This window comes from Microtus oregoni, unplaced genomic scaffold (assembly GCF_018167655.1).
Source record: "Microtus oregoni isolate MIOR12 unplaced genomic scaffold, Mior012 000021F_ref0000039, whole genome shotgun sequence".
Classification (NCBI taxonomy): Eukaryota; Metazoa; Chordata; class Mammalia; order Rodentia; family Cricetidae; genus Microtus; species Microtus oregoni.
Window position 1 is genome coordinate 3,855,013 of NW_024543080.1, and position 20,960 is coordinate 3,875,972.

The following is a 20,960-nucleotide window of genomic DNA, read 5'->3' on the forward strand; positions in this document are numbered from 1 at the left end:
ACTAAAAGGGCACAGCCATCCTCACACTGTATCGGAGATCTTGAGAAGATTCAGAGACAACATTCATCCTACTGGATTCGCATGGAAATTAAGTTATTTCTCTTTGTTCTGACTGCAAAAGCAAAGCTAGATCTGAGAACATGAATTTATTCAGCATCTTTCTCTTAGCAAGGTCAATATGTTTCAGATTCAATACTAGTTTAGTTTTGCTCTTAAAAAAGAAAAAAGCCTCGAGTTGCAGAATGTTGCGCCAGCTCAGAGCAGTCTATACTAACGAGATGAATAATGGAAAAAGGACACAGTAAAGCAAACAACAGACAACCAGGCTGCCATTTATTATTCATACAAATTTATATAGTGGCATGTGCTATTGGAGAAATCAGAAATTCATAACACACAAATTCATACTGAAAATTAAAAAAAAATCACTTGAGGGTCAAGAACTCAGGTTGACAGCACCACAAATGTTTTCCTCAGTCTGAGCAGGTGAGAACTAACCAGGGGTAACAAATACCTACAGGAGACTGGGAGTGATTGTTAAGACTGTGCAAATGCTTCCCTACACAATTTCCTATCCAAAGGGAGGAACCTGCAGGAGCTTTCAGAAGACCCTGGTACAATAAGGGGGCAGGCAAGGCAGAAATACGGTACTGACAACGGTTTCTTTTGACCTTCCCAGCCAGCGTCTGACAGCAAGGAGCAATCTTGCTGAGAGTTTTTCCGTGCCTTCCCACCTGAAGGTACGATAGAAAAGGTTAGTAAAGCACACACAAGGCATTCGTGAATAAGTAAGAAACGTGGAAAGCGGAGCTTTCACTGAAATAGAATCCGCAGTAGTCATCAAACTATCCAACCCCAAAGATGAAATAGAAAACACAAATGAACAGTTCGACATCCATGGGGCAAATCTCAGCCTTGCACCTCTCAACGCTCACTGTGGAAAAAGTGGGCATCCATTAGAGAAGAGCTGGCTTCTAATAAGTGTCTGGAGTGGTGAGGGGAGCAGCAGGGAGGCAGGGTAATCTCGGGAGCTTTTCCTTCGAGAGTTAACCACGCCCACGTCCTGTGGGCCTGCACAGGCTGTCTCTGTCACTCCCCACCCTGTACCTGAAGGCCTCTGGGTTCAGTCCTCCTTCCCCCACTGGGCTCTTTCTGCCACCTCCTCACCCATCCATGTCCCACCGGCTGTGAAGGAAGGTGTGTGTGAGCAGCACATAGGAGCCCGTGGGAATTTGCTTCTCTAATGTGTGAACATCCCGCCACCGGGAGGTGTGAGCAGTAAGGGGCCAAGTGGGGATGGGAAGCTGCTCTACAGATGACCGGTTCCCTGTCCTTGCTGGAGCCCTCTGGGTTGCCCTGGAGATTTAGTGCCTGGCTCACTAGCTTTGCCACACGAGATGGGTATCAATTCCAGATTCTTGAGCCTATTCCAGAATTTCTGCCCTGAATTATAGAAGCTGGTTTGCAGCAGCACCTGAGCAGCCAGGAATGTCCGGCTGGGCTCAGTCCAACACACACGCTCCCGAACACACCGCACTACCCTCAGAACGTGAAATCGGCTTCCCCCCTAATCTGTTCTAGATGCCAGCACACAGCTCTCACATGATTGCAGTCTTTTCTATTCCTGCCTCCTCGGGACCCTCACCAGTCATGCCCACCTAAAAATGTGCTTCCCCCCTCACTCTCCCCATTGGAGGACTATTTCCCAATCCAATCCAGTACAACAGAGAGAACTTCTACATGCCCTGTAACACCGCCAGCAGACTTGCTCACCTCCATCCTGCATCTACTCGCTGCCACTCATCCGTCACACCATCCATTCGCCCCACTCAGCAAACATCCTGGGCATGCTGGTAACGGGCAAGGCACTGCTGAAGAACGAGGTGTGGCTGGCACAGGCTCTGTGCTCAAGCTTGGGGGCTGCAGAGTGGTCTGTCCATTTCTCATGGTTCACTCATCCTAGATTTTGGGAGGAGTCTGGAATGTTCTCAAAGAGTTTGTGTTGTTTCCATACAAATACAACACAAGGCGGATGCTGTGATATTTGCTCAGTGATAGGGTGTGCCAGGCGCCCGAGCAACACTCACTGCTGGCTCGTGGGACTGGGCCTCTGGCTGGAAACACAATGTGCATGCCTAATGTTTGGCCAGTAAGGTAGAGATGAGAAGGGAAAAAAAGGCAAGTTGTGTGCACACCACACGCAGAATATTCAAGTTGGTGTTTGAACACTATGCTATGTAAAAGCCACAGGTTTGTGGCCTTGTCGTGAGCTGATATGGGGAAATAAAGCGCCTGAGCTACCAGAAAAGAACCCCCGGAGAGAAGTCCCAGAACTATAGTGCAAGGGACAGTGCCTCTATGTGCTGTGTGACAGACAGAGAACAGGCCCCATGTGTATCTATAAACTCTGGTTTCACTCCAGCTTCTAGTGAACTTGCTTATTCAAATGATTTACTTACTTTCCAGAAACACTCAAAAAACTAAAGACCCAAAGCACACAGGTTCCTGCTGCATTGCTGCACCGCAGAAGGTCTGGGGAAGCAGGGGAAATGTGGCTGGTTTTTAAAAGCATCTCTGGCACGCCAAGACTGTGGTATTTCGCAGCACTCTTCAGGGCCCTGACTTGAGCCCTCCCCGATTTTAAGTATGCACAGACATGCACTCCAGTCTAAAGCATGTTGAGATCCTCATTCAAAAAGACCTCTAGAGAAGCCAAGTATACTTAGAGGGCAGGGTGCATAGGACATCAAGTGGAAACAATGCCCAAATGTCTAAGTGGCACCGATTAGAATTCTTAATGGAATCTGTCAGCAGGCTGTACTCTGCTGCCCAGAAGTCCAGAAAAACCCACACAGTAGAAAGCTGAGGGTGAAGGAAAAAAAACAAAACACAAAGGCTCTGTATGCTCAGATATCTGCTACCCACACTGTGTCCAGCACTCTTGATTTGACCGGTAACCCTAAAAATCCAGTGTCTGTCCTAATCCTAAAGCACGTCTTTGCCCCGCCTTACAGCGTCACACTATGCAGCCACTGAGACTGTTAGGGGGACCTGTGCGCATAGCTAGCTCTGCTCCGCTACTCTGGGGTCTTGGTGGTTCTGTTTCCTGAGGTAGCTCAGTTGTGAGTTCTATGCATGCGATGTGTGCTGTTCACCACTCAAAGCTAACTTTCCCTTTTTTTTTAATCTGAAGAATTATAAAAATACCAGTATTTCTCCCTGTTTTATCAAAATGAGTTTAGAAAAAAACTATACATGGGTCTTCTCATTAAACTTCTGTTCCGTCTTGTAAATTGTTGTGGACTCTGACTTCCAGATTCATTTTTTTGACTTTAGCACCTTTGAATGTATACGAGCCCTCACAGTCACTCAGGATGTTGACATTGCGCACGGTGCAGTACTGCCTGTTGACGTTCTTCTCCACCTTGTCCGCACTTCTCTTGGCTACGTCCACCTTAGTATTCAGGGGGTATTCCTCCAGAGTGTCCTCTGGGGGCTGCTTCTTCTTCTGTGTCTGGCATTTTCTGGTGATGAAACAGGCCACCAGCAACAGCAGAAGGAGGAGCATAATAGCAGCCAGGGCACTGCCAATTGATGCTCCAGTTTGGGACAGGGAGGCAGCTAGAATGGGCTCCTGCATCTCTAGGTTCAGGGACTTCATGTTGGTGCCGTTCTTGACTTGGTCTCCTTCATTGTCATAGATGAGGGAGTCATCAAGAGACAACCAGCCTCGGGGGTCCACCAGGTCCCTTCGGTGGCGCCTCAGAGAGGCTGTGAGGGAGCGCTGGACCCGGGGCCTCGAGATGCTGTCAGGGCCAATGACGTAGATCACCTGGAGATACCACTGGTGCCCCGCTTCCACCTGCAGAGGAGAGAGGCAGGGAGACGAGCGTGTTATCTGGGAGCATTTGGAAGGGAGGAAATGAAGGCACCTGCTGTGACAGGGTGCAGAGAAACGGTCTCAATTAAGGGTTGCGAAGGATGCTCCTTGTTCCAAGATACAGGGAACTAAATCAAGCACCAGGGATTCTGCTTTATTTCAGACTACGGTGATCTCAGGGCAGCTATACACATTCTTTTCAATGTCCCTACTCATGTGGAATAGCCTAAAAATTTATTTGTCATGGTCTCTTTAGCTTATGCTTATGAGTTATTGGTCCTTATTAATAACCATGAAATAACACTACAATAATTATATTAACTACCACATTTATTCTCTGTGCCCTTCAACTGCTCCTTATGCTAACTTACTATTTACTGATGAACTTCAGTTAAAATGAAGTCAGTCAACAAATTTTCACTAAACAATTCTAAACATAATATACAGCTTCGTGACAAAAATGGCTGAACTCGAATACATTCTAGATCACCCCTCAGAGGAGCATTGAGTACTTTATTGCCCCCTCAGCTGCTTGCCTGGGAACACTTCACAGCTTTGAAATAACTTCAAAAAAGCAGCCCAGAATTCCTAAAACTCAAGGTCGTGGATAACCACTTGGAGACAGGAAAAAAAAGTGCAAAATCTGATCTTGGAAGGTCTTGTTTGTTGCTTGGGTGTTTTCTTTCCTATGTGGTACTAGTCACTTGGGTCCCTCTAACTTGGACACTATGACTTTGTTTGGTGTTTTCCAAAGGCCTGTGAAATCCGCTGGTCCACCTGACTGCCCCAAAGCTAGAAATTCAAAAGAATTCAGGAAGAATCAGAGCAGCCCATATACTGATGGACAATGGCAGATGCTCAAATGCAAATCAAAGGATTTTATCCTTGCTTTGGTCTGCTGGGGATAGGGAAAACTTGGGAGTGAATGATAGGTTTCATAACAAGGAAAAAGGCCTCACGGCAAGAGACTTATCAAAAGAAACGGGCAGTCACCTTATAGAGGGCGTCTACTTTGAGGGTGAATCCATCCACACCTGGCATGCTACTGACCACATGGAACTCGGGCAACTCAGAAGCAAAGTGGGCCTCAAAAGGCACATCGTGGAAGTACTTGTCAGTGACCTCCGGCTGGCTGCGGTCCTAGGATGGAAAGAGGAAGAGGCAGGGCATGTGAACGGCAATGCTGAGAAGGAGAGGATGTTCTACCTGCTTCTCTGGGTTGGGTGAGAAGTGTGTGCTGTGGACAGTTTTCCCCCAAGTGGGTCCTGCCTCTGAACACTACTAAGGGGAGCTTCTGGTAAGTTCTATTTAACCTGTGTCTCAGAGGCCATGTGTGGCTAAGGACAACTATGAATGTCGATCAACACAAAATTACAAACTTAATTTTTTTGGTTGTTTTTCTTTTGCTAGTCATCTGTGAAGCCATTGACAAGAATCTTGTACATGAATTCATTTTTCATGTCTAAAGGCTGGACATGCCCAGCAGACCAGCAGTTCTCAAACTACTTGGCTTTAGCACTCTTTCCATTGTTGAAAGCAAAGAAAGACCCCAAAGAACTTTTATTTTTGTGATTTTCTTTTATCTATATTTACTATATTAAAAATTAAACCTGAACAATTAAATAAAACATCTATTTTAAATTTACAATGAAAAGTTCATTATATGCTAATCTAAGTAAGATTTTTTTTTTAGTGAAATATGCTCACATTCATCTTTGTTCCCAAAGAGACCCCCTTTTTTTTGTGATTCACAACTGCTTTTATATTCAGTCAGTTGTGATAAACTATCTTAGCTGGTACATGAAGAAAATCTAGCTTCAAACACAGCTATCAGTGGGAAAAGGAGGTGTTCAACTGATGACATTTTTCAGGTGATTGAGAGAGACTGGTAGACAGACCGAGAGACAGATGAATTGTGTGTGGCAGAGACATGCTTATTTTGGAGTGTGTGCTTGTGTGTGGATGCCTGGCATTGCTATGGGGTATATCCCTTCCTCACCTTATTTTTGAGATGGGCTTTTCACTAAAATTGGATGTCAGTGGCTGGTTAGATGGGCTGCTAGTGAGCTACAGGGATCCTCCTGTCCCTGACTTCCCTGTGCTGGGATGATAGTGACCACTCCTTCTGTGTGCTCTGAGAAGCAAACTCAGGACCTCATACTGACATGGACAGCACTTTACTGACTGAGTCAGCTCTCCATTCCCTGGGTAGCCTTCAAAACCTCTTCCTCCTCCTTCTATTTAGTTAGTTAGTGTGCGTGCGTGTGCGTGTGTGTGTGCATGTGTGTGTGTGCGCATGTGAAGGCTTGAGGAGAGGACATTTGCCAGAAGAGGGCTTTAGATCCCCTGGGGGTTGTGAGCTTCCTGATGTGGGTCCTGAGAATCAAACTGGGTCCTCTGCTAGACTAGAACATGTTCTTAACCACTGAGCCATTGCTCCAATCCTGAAGCACAACATGGACTCTGAACTCGTACTAATACACCTTCTGGTGAGGACATGAGCGTGCAAAGGTGGCACCTTTGCACTACGAGGAGGGCAATTTCCACCTTGTAGACTCTTAGAAGGAGTGTGAGGGCCACTCGGCCTTTGAACCAGACTTGAAGAAACACTGGCTTAGACTTTCCTCTTCCTGGGATGTCAGCAACAGCATGTCATGCAGCCCATCATAGCCAGTAAACTGGCCATGTGCTAGGTGACTGATCAGAGAGAGAAAACAATAAAAGGAAAAACAGAGAAAACGCTGTGCTCTTATCGGAATTCACAGCCAAGACATTGGCTCACTATGGCTCCTTGGCATTAACAGTGACGGAGAACCTACCAGCAGGAGGAATCTGTGCTTCAGGTGCTTGTTTGGCTGAATGCATCCGTACTGTGGTCCTTCGTTGTAGATTGTCCCCGTGGGATCAAAGAAAGGCACGTAGCCGTCCTTGCCAGTGCAGAGATAGACTTTCTCCAGCTGCAGCTTGTAAGCAGAGTGGAGGCTTTGTTCTGGGTTCCAAAGGACTCGGCCGTAGAGGATCTGCCCTGCAAAGATCCAAAGAAAGGCACCAACCAGGTTGGACTCCGAGGGTAAAGAGGAAGAAGTGTCAAGGGCAGAGAGGATTTGCCATACGTCCTCAGAATCAAAAGTGCATCTTCTATGAAGAGCTCTGATTCCAAGAGTCCCGGAAGCACACATTTACCGTTCACCGCTCCTCTAACTCATTGATATTACTGGAGCATTTGTTGTATTGCCAACCACTCAGCTGCGCACAAGGGATGCAGAGGTATGTGAGATGCAAACGAGAAGGCAGAGGTGAGAGCAAGGAGTTTAATCCCATGGACTGACAACATTTATAAAATCCGGTATTTGCTGTACTAATTTTCTCTCAAGCAGTAAAACTCATGGGGGTGCTGACAGCCTTCTAGCTGAGGAAACTGAGGACTAAGGGGCGGAGCTGCTGAAAGTCACCAGGAGTGCGGGAAGTGAAGGCAGGATGACTCAGAGAGATGCAGAGCAAGGGACTTTGGCTTGACAGCTCACTCTCTTAGCATGTACAACTTTCTACAACTGAGGGAAACGCTTTATGTTAAATGAGTGTGGGACCAGCCAGGCTGGAGTCTGCGCCGGCAGAGGTGTGGAGGGGTTTAGTGTGGGACCAGCCAGGCTGGAGTCTGCGCCGGCAGAGGTGTGGAGGGGTTTAAGGAGAGGTGATCTTTGAGTTCTCTCCTAAACCACGAACAAGCATTTATCAGAATATTTTGGGGAGGGAGAAAGGACAGTCTATTCTAGGTACACAAAGTCCATACAAAAATACTGAAGACTGAGTTGGCAGGAATCCTAGTATGGGAACTGTTTTTTGAACAGCATCTGAGATGGTCTCAAGTTCTTTCTTTATTTATTTACTTCTTCCAAGAGTTCAAAAGACAGGCTCAGTCATTATTTTCTTAAGTAGCCTATGCTAGGGAGGTCCACAGTATCGACAGCATAGCTGGGAGTCAACAGTACTCCTGCAATCACTCCAGGGAATTCAGAGCTGAGATAACTTAGCAAAGTTAAACATCATGTTAGAATTAGATTGGAAATGACAATCCTCTTCCTACCCAGAACAAAGCCTTCCCCCAATGCCAATCGCTACGACACGGAGACTTAGCATGTATTTTATAAGTTGATGGAAGAATGGGAGTCTTTCCCTTACTTCCCTTATCTTGGCTGCCCTGGAATGGAAGCCTGGGAGATGTTCCCCACAGAGTTTATGGACTGACACATAGGCAGAGATAGGCAGCCAGCCCAGGGGCCCAGAAGAGTCTCCTCTCTAGGCAGAGTCACTTCCTGCGGCTCGAGGAAGAAACTGACCTTTGGAAAAGGCTCCTTTGTAATCCATTTCTGCCAGTGACAAGTCAGATGTGTTGGGGTCCATCAGGAACACCTTCTCGTTATTGCAGAGCTGAAACTCTGTGTTGAGCGAATACACGACCGGCACGGGGCGGTTGGTCTGCTGGAACGCAATGGGGATCAGAAACCTAGATGGGGAGAGGCGAGAGCTCCTTGAGGGCAGATCCAGCTTCACATGGCGTCTGAGCTGCCCTCTTGGCCGCCCTTCTGACAGGGTACGCAGCTTCACTGTGGCTGCTGACCACTTACTGAATGTATTCATGAGGATAATGTCTTTTATTTGTTTTTATTTCTTTTTTTAATTTTATTGCTCTATAAATAATACCATTCAGAATTTCCACTTTCTCCCCTCTTCCCATTTCCCTCCCCCTCCCCCTTTTGTTTTTATTTCTTGAGAAAGGGTCTTGTAGGATATTTGATCACACTGTGAACCCTGAGTTTGTGTTATTTACTAGAAAAACCTGTGCGTAGTGGGGCTCAGCCCTAGCACACACCTTTAATCCAAGAGTTTTATGCTTCTTGTAAACAGGATTAAATAAAAACAACATTCCATAGGCCAAGAGGTCTATGCCAGCAAGCAACCAGCTGACAGGAAGTAACCACAGAACATAAGCAGGAGTCAGAAAGACGGATAAAGAGATGCACAGGAAGTAAGATGAAGGGACATTGAGTTTGGTGACCTTTTGGTTTGAAATGACAAGGGGTAGTCTCTTTCTAGGATGTTGGCAAAGGAGGGAGTTCAGCTAGCTGTTTTCTCCGCCTCTCTGAGCTAGCAGGTTTTCACCCCAGCATCTGGCTTCTCAGTCTTCACTGGTAAAATCAAATGGTTGAGATTTAATTAAAAACAACGTTTAGATTTAGATGAAAACAACAGGGTCTTGTGTAGTTTAAGGCAGCTTCGACCTTTCTTCTTCTTTCATTCCTAGCCCTAGGATAACAGGCATGCACCCCACCCACAGTCAGTTTCTACAGTGCTGACATCACTCCAACACCCTACCAACTGAGCCACATCCCTGGCCCTGCCTCTCTCTATGAACAGGATAACTTAGTCTTTAGAACTCTTTGGTATCAGCTGCACATTTTCCCCTTATAAAGTGGTGTGTGCATGTGTGCATGTGTGCGTGTGTGTGCATGTGTGTGTGTGCATGTGCGTGTGTGTGCATGTGTGTGTGTGCATGTGTGTGTGCATGTGTGCATGTGTGTGTGCGTGTGTGTGTGCATGTGTGCGTGTGTGTGTGTGGTATATGTTGTATGCATGTATGTGTGGATATGTGTACATGTGGTGGCCAGGGGTTGGTGCTGGTTCTTCCCCTCAGTCACTCTCCATGGTATTTTTTGAGACAAGGCTCTAGAGAACCTGGAGCTCACTGATTTGCTAGACTTGCTGGCTCCCAGAACTTGCAGGCTGGATCAGGGTATGGACTCATATCTGAATTACATGGAGAGTTCAAATGCAGCCTGACTGACAGCAAGCAAGACTCTGTCTTAAAGGCTGAGCAGAAGAAAACACCTCCACACGAAATACCACAAATAAAAATCGCTAAACTCTGGTACTGCTCTATTTAAGACAGGCGCCAAATATATGCTTGTCACACATGTGTCCTCTGAGAAGCTGACACCGTCAAAAATGAAAATTTTTAATGTTGAGCAAATTCATTAACGTGTCCAAACATGACTCGCCCTCTGTTCTTCATGGTTTTCCTGACACCATCCCTCCCGCCTGTCTATGGCAGACTGGGGCCTCTGGTCTTCCTGAATTCCATTCCACCCGTCCCCTAAAGTGGCACTACCAAGGTGCCCCAGCTAGACTTTTCCGAGATTCACGCACCGAGTCCTGAACTCTTTTGGTGAATACTTAGATGCTCTGCCACACCCATATACGAAACTGTTAAAGTGGCTGAGAACGCAAGACTACACAGGCCATGGACGTAGGGGGAAACCCAATATTATCCTGCTAATGGTACTCAGCAATAAAATGATGTCCCATAACATGCTGCTATCCCTGAAAATCAGTGTCTTTACTCAACCCACATCAGAGATGCTTCTCCTGGCAGTAGATGGGAATTAACACAGAGACCCACAATGGACAACGAGCCGAGAGTGGGAAACTTGGGAGTACTCTTTCCTGCATGGGAGGTCTTTACCAAAGCCTCAGGGATTTGCCTGGTCACCATGTGTCCTCTATGTGGCTGACTGCGATACTTTCAAACATTACTGCCATCAATTACGGTGGCTCAGCATCCAGACAGAGACCATCTAAATCTTCACCTCCTTTCTTGCCAAGGGCTTTTTTTCCACCCAACAGTAGCTACACTACTTACTTTCTTATTGCTACTGTGGACAAACACCCCAGAGTCCATATTCAAACACCTCACAAGCTGGCCCCCATTTTTTCAGCTCCTCTCTTCTTTTATCACACCATTAATCCTTCCACCCACAGCAGGACCTTCCTGGATACTCTCCCCAGAACGCAAAGGACCTGAAATACTTCACACAGCTCTGGTGGAGACAGCCACACACAATTACTTCTTTATAAACACTTGGGAGATCAGCCCGCCAACTTTTTAAGTTAAATCTACACCTACCATATGACCCAGCCATCCCAAGAAAACAGGAAACACGTATTCACACAAGGATTGCACATACATATGCAGGACAGATCTATTTAAAATAGACCCAAGCTGGAAAGAGCCCAAGTGCCCATGTAACGATGAACTGATGGACCGCTATTTGCCATAACAGGCAAGACAACTCAGCAATGGCAGAAACTGCTTATACAGTAACACAGAACACCAAACAGTCACGCCAAGTGAAATGAGCCACAGAAAAATAACTGCAGTTGTATGATAACACATACGGTTCCAGAAAACTCACTCTCCTCCTGGTGACAGCGAGCAGATGAGGGGACACCTGGAGAAGGGGAGGCGTGAGGGGGCTACAAGAGGTGTGAAGAGACTTCTGGGGGAAACGGCTGTGTGTGGTCTTGATCGCAGTGATGTTTCAGAAGGAAACACGTGTGTCAATGTGTATTAAATGTGTGTGTGTGTGCATCAGGACTTTGTTGACCATCAATAACACAACAATTTAAAGATAATTTAGCCTGCTTGCCAAGTCTCACTGCTCACTTCCTCCTTTCCAGACCTCCGTGTTCCTCTTGCTTCAGGCCAAGGCTGGGTTTAGTCAGATGCCTATCTTGCCAGGTTTAGTCACCCAGTTCACCTCTCTGGAACCCATACGCTCGGCCTGCTTGCACTGTTTGGTGGATGAGCCGACTGTCTTGGCGCCAAGCTAAAGCTAGCCCCTTCCTTCATGTCCAATGACTGCCCGTTTACTACCCTCAAGGCCCAGCTCCATCCCGTGCACCGTTAGCTCTCCCTTTCACAGCAGCACGCAAACATCTGGAAGTGCTGTCTACCCTAAACCACAGCCTAGTAAAAGCTCTTAAAAAATAGGGCTTCTCATCTGTCATCAGTTGCTGTACCATTTCCTCAACATTCTTTCTAGAGAAACCCCTTATGCCTATTGCTCCTGCTTGCTGACCTCTCTTGAATTCACCCCATCCCCCAAGGTTAGCATCTTGTGTATCTCACCAGTATGTGTACTACCGAACCCAGTATTACCAAATCTAGCAGCCACCTCTCAATCTTTCAACAAGAAAGTGACACCTCAAGTAGTTCTCTCTTGGTGCCAATGCTGTTGTTAGCATCTTCTCTCAATGTTTTCTAGGTGGTGCTATGTTCTTAGACAGGTGGCATTAAACTATAAGGTATTTGAGACCTGGGTGGTTTTTAATACCCTGTTGTAATGTAATTTTATAACCTTAGTGTTCAGACCATGAAAGACACTTGATGAGACCTGAGCGAATCCTCACATGGAATGAAGGAATAAGGCCCGGTGTGGTCTGAGGCCCGAGGTACAAGCTGGTTCTTTTAAAATAAAATATTTTGCTAATTTATGATGTATTTGAGTGCTTGCCTAAATGGATGGATGTCAGTGCACCACAAATGTGCCTGGTGTCCCTGGTGTCCAGATGAGGGTGCTGAAGCCCCTGGAACAGGAATTAAAGATGACTGCTAGCCGCCACGTTGGTGCTGGGGTTCCCCAGAAGAGCATCCAGTGCTCTTAACTGCTGAGCCGCTGCTCCAGCTCCATACAGTTGGTCCGTATTCTTCTCCATAGTTTGTGTTATACAAAGTCTCTATGAACATTGAATTAGTGGGTGTGGAACACTGATCCCAGGAGATACAGAGCTAGGTTTCTGTGGATGTCTGGTTATAGCTTTCTACCAGCAGACCACACACAACCATTCCTTATGTGTGTTCCTATTTAAGGACCCCTTTATTCAATACACATTGTTGATTCATTAGCATCAGACTCACGGCCACCAGTACAATAACTCATGTCTGAATGGAGTTTATCTAATTCTCCATAGGCACATGACAGCCCTTATGTGCTTAGGAACAGTAGAAAATACATCGGTTCTGTGCTTAGGAGTCACTCAAAACAGCAAGGCCACCGATGAAATGGACGCAAGTGAAAACACGCAGCACCCAATAGACCGTGAGGGGTCCCCGTACTCAGAGAGCTGATAGCAGAAGGCAGAGGACGCTCTTGTTCAGCTCCAGCTGGGGCTGTGCCTGTTAGGTTTTGAACATCTCAGAATTACAAACATGCGTTAGCGAGCAGGAGAATTCTTAAGTAAAGAAACGGAATTAGCGGGGAGCACCAATATTGGCCTACCTCTCTGGGGCATGTGCAGTGCAGGCCAAAGGCTTCTCTCCCGGGTCCACCCACGGCTGTGTGGGCTGCACGGTGCAAGGGATCAGGTAGATGGTGTATTCCCCCGAGTAGTCCTTCCTGGAAGCATGCAGAGCAAATTGGTGCCACAGGCAACACCCGACGGTGACTTAGCCCCAGAAAGACACGGCTTCATTGAGCAGGGTCAGGAGGCATTTCTGCCTCGACAGCTCTGTGAGAGCCACTTTCAGGGACTCTCTGACTACGCCAGCTTCAGAGTATTATCCCAAGGTGTTAACAAAACAAAGCATTTTCATTTACTCCAGCCCTTTCTATGAGGAAAACTACAAAAGGCACACTGCTAATAAAAATCTAGAAGGTTCAGGGGATGGCAAATAGAGAGTTCAGGAAATCTGCCTGGCAATTAGGCTAGTGTTTCTTGATAACTGAAAACCTGCTAACATATTCTTAAAGGCAAAAGCTTCTGTCTGTTAAGACGTGACTGTGTCAGGAGATGTTACAGCAAAGGAGGCAAATAACACGGAGACAGAGCATCTCTGCAGAGCAGAACGGAAGCGGTGTCCTTGCAACACCCACCTCCACTTGACTAGATCTCCATTTCAGAGTCCCCTTCCCAGACTCCATGGCCTCCTTCCTTTTCAGAGTTGAAGAACACAAAACCATGGATTCTCCCTGGGGGCCACTCAGTGGGAATTTGTGTGCTTATGGCGAGACACAAAATTCTCCAGAAGCCCTAGTGGCCATCACTGACTTGTTATTAGTTGCAGCTCCAGCCGTGGAAGCTTAAGTGGAAGGCAGGAGAACTTTCAGAAACATCTGGAATAATCCTCAACTGTTGATGTTTCAAGCTCTTGAATAAAGTCGAGAACCTCTCAGACCAAGCATTTACCTGTTGTAAGAGCTTGTGGCTCTCCAGAGTTGATGTGGGGAATCAAACGTCTGAGCACTCCATAAGAGTTGCAGGTCAAACTCAATTCCTCCTAGGTGGTCTGGGGTCAATATGAAAGACTTCACATCTGGGAGAGTGTGGTGCTCCATCACGAACTGTCCTGTTTCGGAGCGAAATACACTGTGATTCGTGAGTTTACAGTGTTTGCCTAGGGACCTGACTTCTGTTTTTCTAGAGAAGAACTAAGGGTCCTGATGGAGGTATGCCCTTGGGGATACATCTGACAATGGCTGAGATAGGACAGTGTCTTATTCCAGTCCACCGCCCTACTCACAGTGGCAATGAGGGTCACATGATATACATATAAGCACAAATGGAAATGTGCTGAGCTCATATGCAATTTTATTGATATTTACGGGACCATGAACACTGAATATACTCAGGCTTGAATATCAACAGACATATTTTGGGGTCTTAGTGTTTTATAGGTGGAAATATCGATGTTGGATATGGTCATGTTCAGAGCTATTCAAGAGTTTGCTAGAAGAAAACAAGTGCAGATGTTACTAAGAATATAAAGGTGATTTAGCAAGACATCATGGCCCTTAAACTTCAGTGTTAGCATTCAAGGGAGAGTGACGGTTCTGGAGGGAAAGAAACAACCAAATGTAACATGGAGTTTGACCGAATCTATTTTCCTTTATGAGTATAGCTATGAAGTAAACGTAAAGAAACATATAACAAGTAGGAAAGGCATCTGCAAGGGGAGAGGCTGGTTGCACGGGATTACTGCTCTGTGTCAGGTGCACTGCGTGTGGAATGGTACTGTGACTTTCTAGTTCTTAGACGAGGTCTACTGAAGGGTGGGGGGTAATGGACACGAAGACGGAAATTTCCTTTCAAATGAGGTTACCCAAAAGAGTGTGTGTATGTTCATACATGGATGGTAAAATGTGAACAGTTATTTACTTTTTCTTCATGGTTCTTATCTTTGACTTTTATGAATGTTTAAAGTATTTTTAAATAAAGAAGTAGGAAAAAAATCATGCAGAAATTACCCCTGAATTTGGCATGGGTCTTGAACTCAATGACGAGACGGCCATCCTCTCTGATGTAGATTCTTATGATCTGAAGCCTTGCTGAGAGCACACTGTCTGTCTGGATGCCTGGACAAGCAACCACACACAAAACAAAGTCAGGGCGTGGAGAGGACCCGCCCAGATAGTGACCTGCTTAGACATTGTCCCAGAGACATCTCTGAGAAAATCCAAGTATTTATGGGAATGTAATTTAGAGAAAAGTTATTTATTCCATTGACAACAGACATGAGTGACAATGGAAATAATATGCAGCTCATTCTTGGTTCAGTTTTTTTCCAGGTCCACTGTCCTGTAGGAGTGCGTTATCTATGTGGCTATCACTGTTCCCAGATGCAGGTTAATCCATTTTAGAAAACAGTGGGATTGAACTCCTGACACTATAGTGCCTTCGTGATGTATTTTCTTTTACTTTTAGGACCTAGAGGAGTCCTGAATTCTGACATCTACATTTTATACTCAAACCATGGAGAGGACAGGGAACCTTTTAGAAAGTCAACTGTGGCTGGACACACAGTAAGTAGAGGCAGTTACAGACATGGTGCCCAATGGGTTCAGAATGAACTAAAATAAAATAGAATCAAAGGAGGAGAAAAATAAAAGTTATGAACTCTTTCCTCCAAAAAAGACAAGAGCCAAAGGCCCAAGAGTTGATTTGGTTCAGGCAGGAGAATGTCAAGCTCTTTTCCCTTGGAGAATATAAAACAAACATGATTTGAGCTCAAGCCATTCATAACAGAAGAAAGAATGCATTTTCAGTAAGATGAGACCTCTCTAAAGAATGCTCCCGAAGTTCTTCAGCATGTCTCCCTCAGATGGAGGCTATCGCCCCTAGAAAGGGAGGGGTGAGCATGGGAGCAGCGGAAGTAAGGGGCAGTGGGCTTGGGATCATGCTGAGCACAGGACATCGGAAAGGGGAAAGAATCAAACAGAAGGATAACAGATCAGCATACTCTCTAGATCTCGGTCAGCCTTTCTGTTTCTCTAGAAGACCATGGGAACGTAGCTACTGTTAGAATTCATTGCTGAGTTAGTCACGATCAAATGTGAGGTAGAGCAGCTAAGGCATACCTGTCCTCCAGAGAACCGTGTCATAGAAGAAAGAGAATTCCATCTCCGTGTGGTGCTCCAAGGAGGCCCAGCCCCTGGGGGCTGTCACATAGATGTAGGACACATAGAGAGGCACGTGCACTGTTAGGAACGACTGTGCCGAATCCCTCACCTGCCGAGGAAACAGTGTGCAAGTGACAGGCTTACGTCTTTCCTGGGAGGAAAGGGTAGACGACATTGCCTCTTGGCTCAATGTCCACCAACTCCCTTGGTCACTGGCTCATACAGTAATTCCTCATCAAACGCCTAACCTGCAGTTTGTCCTCGAAACATAAAGAGGGTACACGGTGGCCAAGAGGCATCTTCAGAAGAGGTGACCTCCAAGGGCTTTTCTGAGAAGGTGACACTTGGACACAAACATTTTGAAAGAGTTAAGAACCATCTTCGCTCTGATCCTCAGTTTCTAGAGGCTTTCTCTGGAAACGTGAAGCCTCACAGGGCAAGGGATGAGCCCGCTGACTTGTACCCTTCTGTCAGTGTGCTCAACCTGAGACCCGCAGGAGACGCTGAGCAATGGTGATCAGCAAGGCACCCAAGTTCTGTCCTCTGGTTTGAACACACACCTGGCTCAGGGTGTCTTAGTGAGCATCACATTCTCACGCCAGGAGTAAAGGCCCCACTGACATGTAGGAAGCTCACCAACAGCTCAAGGCTACAGGGGCTCCCTCCCGCTGTTCCCTGGCACAGACAGTATTGTGGAGACTTGATTAACAAGATCACCATTCAAGGGAACACCACTCTCTAGGGGGCTCCCTCAAGATCACCATTCAAGGGAACACCACTCTCTAGGGGGCTCCCTCGCGGTCATTACTTGGGTGCACTAACGTACGTTTTACTTGGCCGTGAACAAGGACTGGATGGGAAAATAACAAAAGGGTAGCAGATGTCCAAGTGTAGGGTTAAGCCAGCCCCTTGAGGCGAATGCATACCCATAACTGGGCACACGGGAGGCGGCTCCTCCCTTTTTTCTTTCCTACCTCCTGGGCTACGTGGGAACCTAGGTTCTGTAAGTTTATCATTAAAGTTGTAAATATTCTTTAATATCTGCATTGCATTTATTTACGCCGATACATCCAAGTGTGGATGGGAGAATTTATTTAAAAATTCATATTTTTTGCTCTATAAATATGTATTTCTTCTATAAGAAAAAACTAAGTTAATAAGTTTGAAACAATTCTATTGTGTTATTGGGCAACTACTATGAGATCTTGATGGATCTCCATTTTCACTGGTTTCCTTTATCCTAGATGATGTTTCTTGCTAATCTTTAAGAACGTTCTCCGACAAATATTTCATGCATACCTGCTCTGTGTTATGCAGAGAGCATGAGCCAACGTTTAATGCGGACTCAGGGAGGTTGTCTCCGTACTAGTTGAGAGACACTGAATAAGACCTTATTTCCTGTTTCTCTGGTGTTTCTTCAATTACAATTAGCAATTTCTATTATTTGTAGAGAAACGAACAACAATAAAATACTTCGGGTTTTTTTTTTTAATCTTAAATTTTAAAAGTGGACATAAACACTTCTTGCCTTTGGGACTTTTCAAAAACTGTTATGAACAAAAATACCAAGCTCTGCAATTGAATAAAAATTATGGAGACCAGGGAATGTTAATTTTCGAGGGGAGGAATAATAAGGTTTGTGACTGTTCACAGCCTGGGACTATGTGGGCCAGGCATCTGCAGAAACAGAAACAAAGGCAGGCCGCCTGGAAGTTTCATCCAGTAGAGGGCAGTGCTGCACACAAAACCAGAGGCCCGGGGAACAAAGAGAACACATTTGAATGAGAGATACTCCCTAAAGGATTATACTCTCTCTACAGATTCTCTCATTTAGTGGGGTTAAACTTGTTTTTGGAATGGAAAACAAACAGATAACAAGTTTTGTCTCACTGAGATAAATGCTCAAAACTGGGATGGGCCTTGAGAACTAATTTCCCCATGATAGCTTGGTCCCACTGTCGCTTTTACAGATGTCTCTGACTTCTCCCTAGAAGAGCTGCTGTCATCAGGACTGTCCAGTGGTTTGCTGAACATGCACACATACACACATGCGTGTGCATGTATCGGGTTGTGCTGGGGTTGTGAATCTGGGCTAAGCATGGAGTGAAAGCGCTCGAAACAACAGCCTCTTCCCAGTGTTCTGGAATCTAGAACTGTCTTCTGAGAGCCTGCCACCCGCTATTCTAATTCATTGCAAGCAGGGAAGAGAGTACATGCACATGAACAGTATCAAATTAAATCTTCTCTACATTCCAAAGGATACACAGAGAAAAGAACCACACAGACATCTAAAGAAGCAGGTTCTTGCTTTTTGTACAGATGGCTTGCCACAGTAACTTTCTTATATTTTAACTTAATTTAGAAGACTGCAGGGCTATTTTAATCACAATACCTCCAAGACCCAGAGAAAGGACTTAGACAGAATCTATTCCCTACCTGGCTAGCCCAGTTAGGACTGTTATGTGCTAGCTGAACAGAGTTGGCATGGCACCCAAGCACCCACTTGCAAGTCGGGAGTCACGGAGCCCCTGCATATGTTGATCAGCTCGGTCATGTCATAGAGCGCATTGAACAGGGTACCCACCTGGAAGTCGGCAGTCACGGAGCCCCCGCACACGTCGATCAGCTCGGTCATGTCATAGAACGCATCGAAGGTCCACACGCAGCTCTTCAGGTTCAAGTGTCTGTACAGCTGGATGGTCTTAGGCTCCCGGACGCTTGGGTCAAACTGGAAGGGGCGGTCATAGCCGGGGCCCAGGGAAGTGCTGTGGAAACCTGCATCATCCAGGAACCCTGCCTCTGCAGGGGAGGGAGAACAAGGGACAATGACATGGTCAGAGCCTGCCAGGAGCTGGGTGAAGGGGAGATTGCTGAGCTGTTCATCTCAGACTATGGCCGGATATCCCTTGGAATCCCCATGTACAGTGAGGTGGAGAGGAGATTTCTGAAATGGGTGAGCCACCTGCTAGGGGCTGAGGACATGGCTCAGCAGGCAGACTGCTCTTCACAGAATATGCATGAGGTCCTGATCAGGGATCCCCAGCACCACAGAAAAAAAGCCAGGTATGGAGGCCATGTATGTGTAGTCCCAGTGCTGGAGCACGGAGACACACGTGTGTAGTCCCCGTGCTGGAGCATGGAGACACATGTGTGTGGTTCCAATGTTGGAGCATGGAGACACATGTGTGTAGTCCCCGTGCTGGAGCATGGAGACACATGTGTGTGGTTCCCGTGCTGGAGCATGGAGACAGAAGTGTGTGGTTCCCGTGCTGGAGCATGAAGACACGCGTGTAGTTCCCGTGCTGGAGCATGGAGACACACGCGTGTAGTTCCCGTGCTGGAGCATGGAGACACATGTGTGTGGTTCCCGTGCTGGAGCATGGAGACACACGTGTGTAGTTCCCGTGCTGGAGCACGGAGACACATGTGTGTAGATCCAGAGCTGGAGCATGGAGACACAAGTGTGTGGTTCCCGTGCTGGAGCATGGAGACACACATGTGTGGTTCCCGTGCTGGAGCATGGAGACACGCGTGTAGTTCCCGTGCTGGAGCATGGAGACAGAAGTGTGTGGTTCCCGTGCTGGAGCATGAAGACACGCGTGTAGTTCCCGTGCTGGAGCATGGAGACACACGCGTGTAGTTCCCGTGCTGGAGCATGGAGACACATGTGTGTGGTTCCCGTGCTGGAGCATGGAGACACACGTGTGTAGTTCCCGTGCTGGAGCACGGAGACACATGTGTGTAGATCCAGAGCTGGAGCATGGAGACACAAGTGTGTGGTTCCCGTGCTGGAGCATGAAGACACGTGGGGCCCTGGAACTCAGTGGCCAGCCAGAGAGCTACAAGGCTTAATGAAGGGACTGTGTTTCAAAAAGTAAAGGGGAGAATGACTAAGGAAAACACCTTTAATGGGGCTTCAGCCTACACATGTGTACAAACACACACATGCAGATGAACTTGCACATATGGGGGGGCTGGAAAAGAGAGTGCACTGAACTGCCTGTTGGCTGGTATTAAATGGGGCACTGCCCCTCTAAGAAACTCAGGTACCCAGGAGAAAAGATGAAGACAACATGACATCATGGATGAATAAAGCAATTTCCCAAGTGTTTTCCCAGCTCCTGTGACTCACCTCTGGTCTAGGTGAAACTGACCTGCTCTATGGATCACAGCCACGAATAACTGTTTTTAAGACCAATATGAAAAAGAGCCTTATGAAAAGCCATAAAACCAAGATCCGACTTCCTTCTCACCCTTCCTCCAGTAGTCCCTGAACTCTTGGGGGGATAAAACTGCCTTAATTAGTAAATAGCTTGCTAAAGATGCCTGACTCAACCCCGCCTGCTACGGGTCAGAATTACTAGATCAAACGCTGCCAAGCCTGTGAGCTGCTGTGAAGTACAGAAGACAGTTGAATATTGGTACAGTTTTAGAACATTTGAAATAAAATGAACGGTTTCACGTTTTCATTTATTTGTGTGTGTGTGTGTGTGCATAGATGCACACACCTGTATGTGTGTGTATAAGACTATGGCATGGAGGTCAGACGGCAGCTTGTGGGAGTCAGTTCTCTCCGCCTACCATGTCCTGGAGACCAATCTCAGGCCATTAAGCCTCTGAGTACCTACACCCTCTGAGCATCCTGCTGGCCTCAGAGTATAACTCTTAGAGCACTAAAAGTGGCCACTGTACTTAAAAGAGCTAATGTATCCACAATGTTTGCCACCAGCAACCAGCCCTTTGTCCTGTCAGGGACTCAACTGACCTGTGATGAATTTAAATATCTTTAAGAGGGGAGAGGTAGAGATTTTCAATTTTTAATCACGGTAGTTTCCTTCATTGCCTAT

The 20,960-nt window shown here is 46.5% G+C and overlaps 1 protein-coding gene across 1 annotated transcript in view; it reads right to left on the minus strand.

The window, feature by feature from the left end:
• Positions 1-316: 316 nt before the first annotated feature.
• The window catches only part of Fras1 (Fraser extracellular matrix complex subunit 1), a 419,545-nt gene continuing 398,901 nt past the window's right edge, over positions 317-20,960 (minus strand). The window contains exons 66-74 of the mRNA XM_041671543.1: positions 18,698-18,912; positions 16,072-16,222; positions 14,962-15,069; positions 13,904-14,063; positions 12,997-13,113; positions 8,218-8,384; positions 6,700-6,905; positions 4,874-5,020; positions 317-3,862 (exon numbers count right to left, since the gene is read on the minus strand). Coding sequence (XP_041527477.1) covers positions 3,269-3,862; positions 4,874-5,020; positions 6,700-6,905; positions 8,218-8,384; positions 12,997-13,113; positions 13,904-14,063; positions 14,962-15,069; positions 16,072-16,222; positions 18,698-18,912 — 1,865 coding nt within the window. The 3' untranslated portion in view covers positions 317-3,268. The remainder of the gene's footprint in view (positions 3,863-4,873; positions 5,021-6,699; positions 6,906-8,217; positions 8,385-12,996; positions 13,114-13,903; positions 14,064-14,961; positions 15,070-16,071; positions 16,223-18,697; positions 18,913-20,960) is intronic.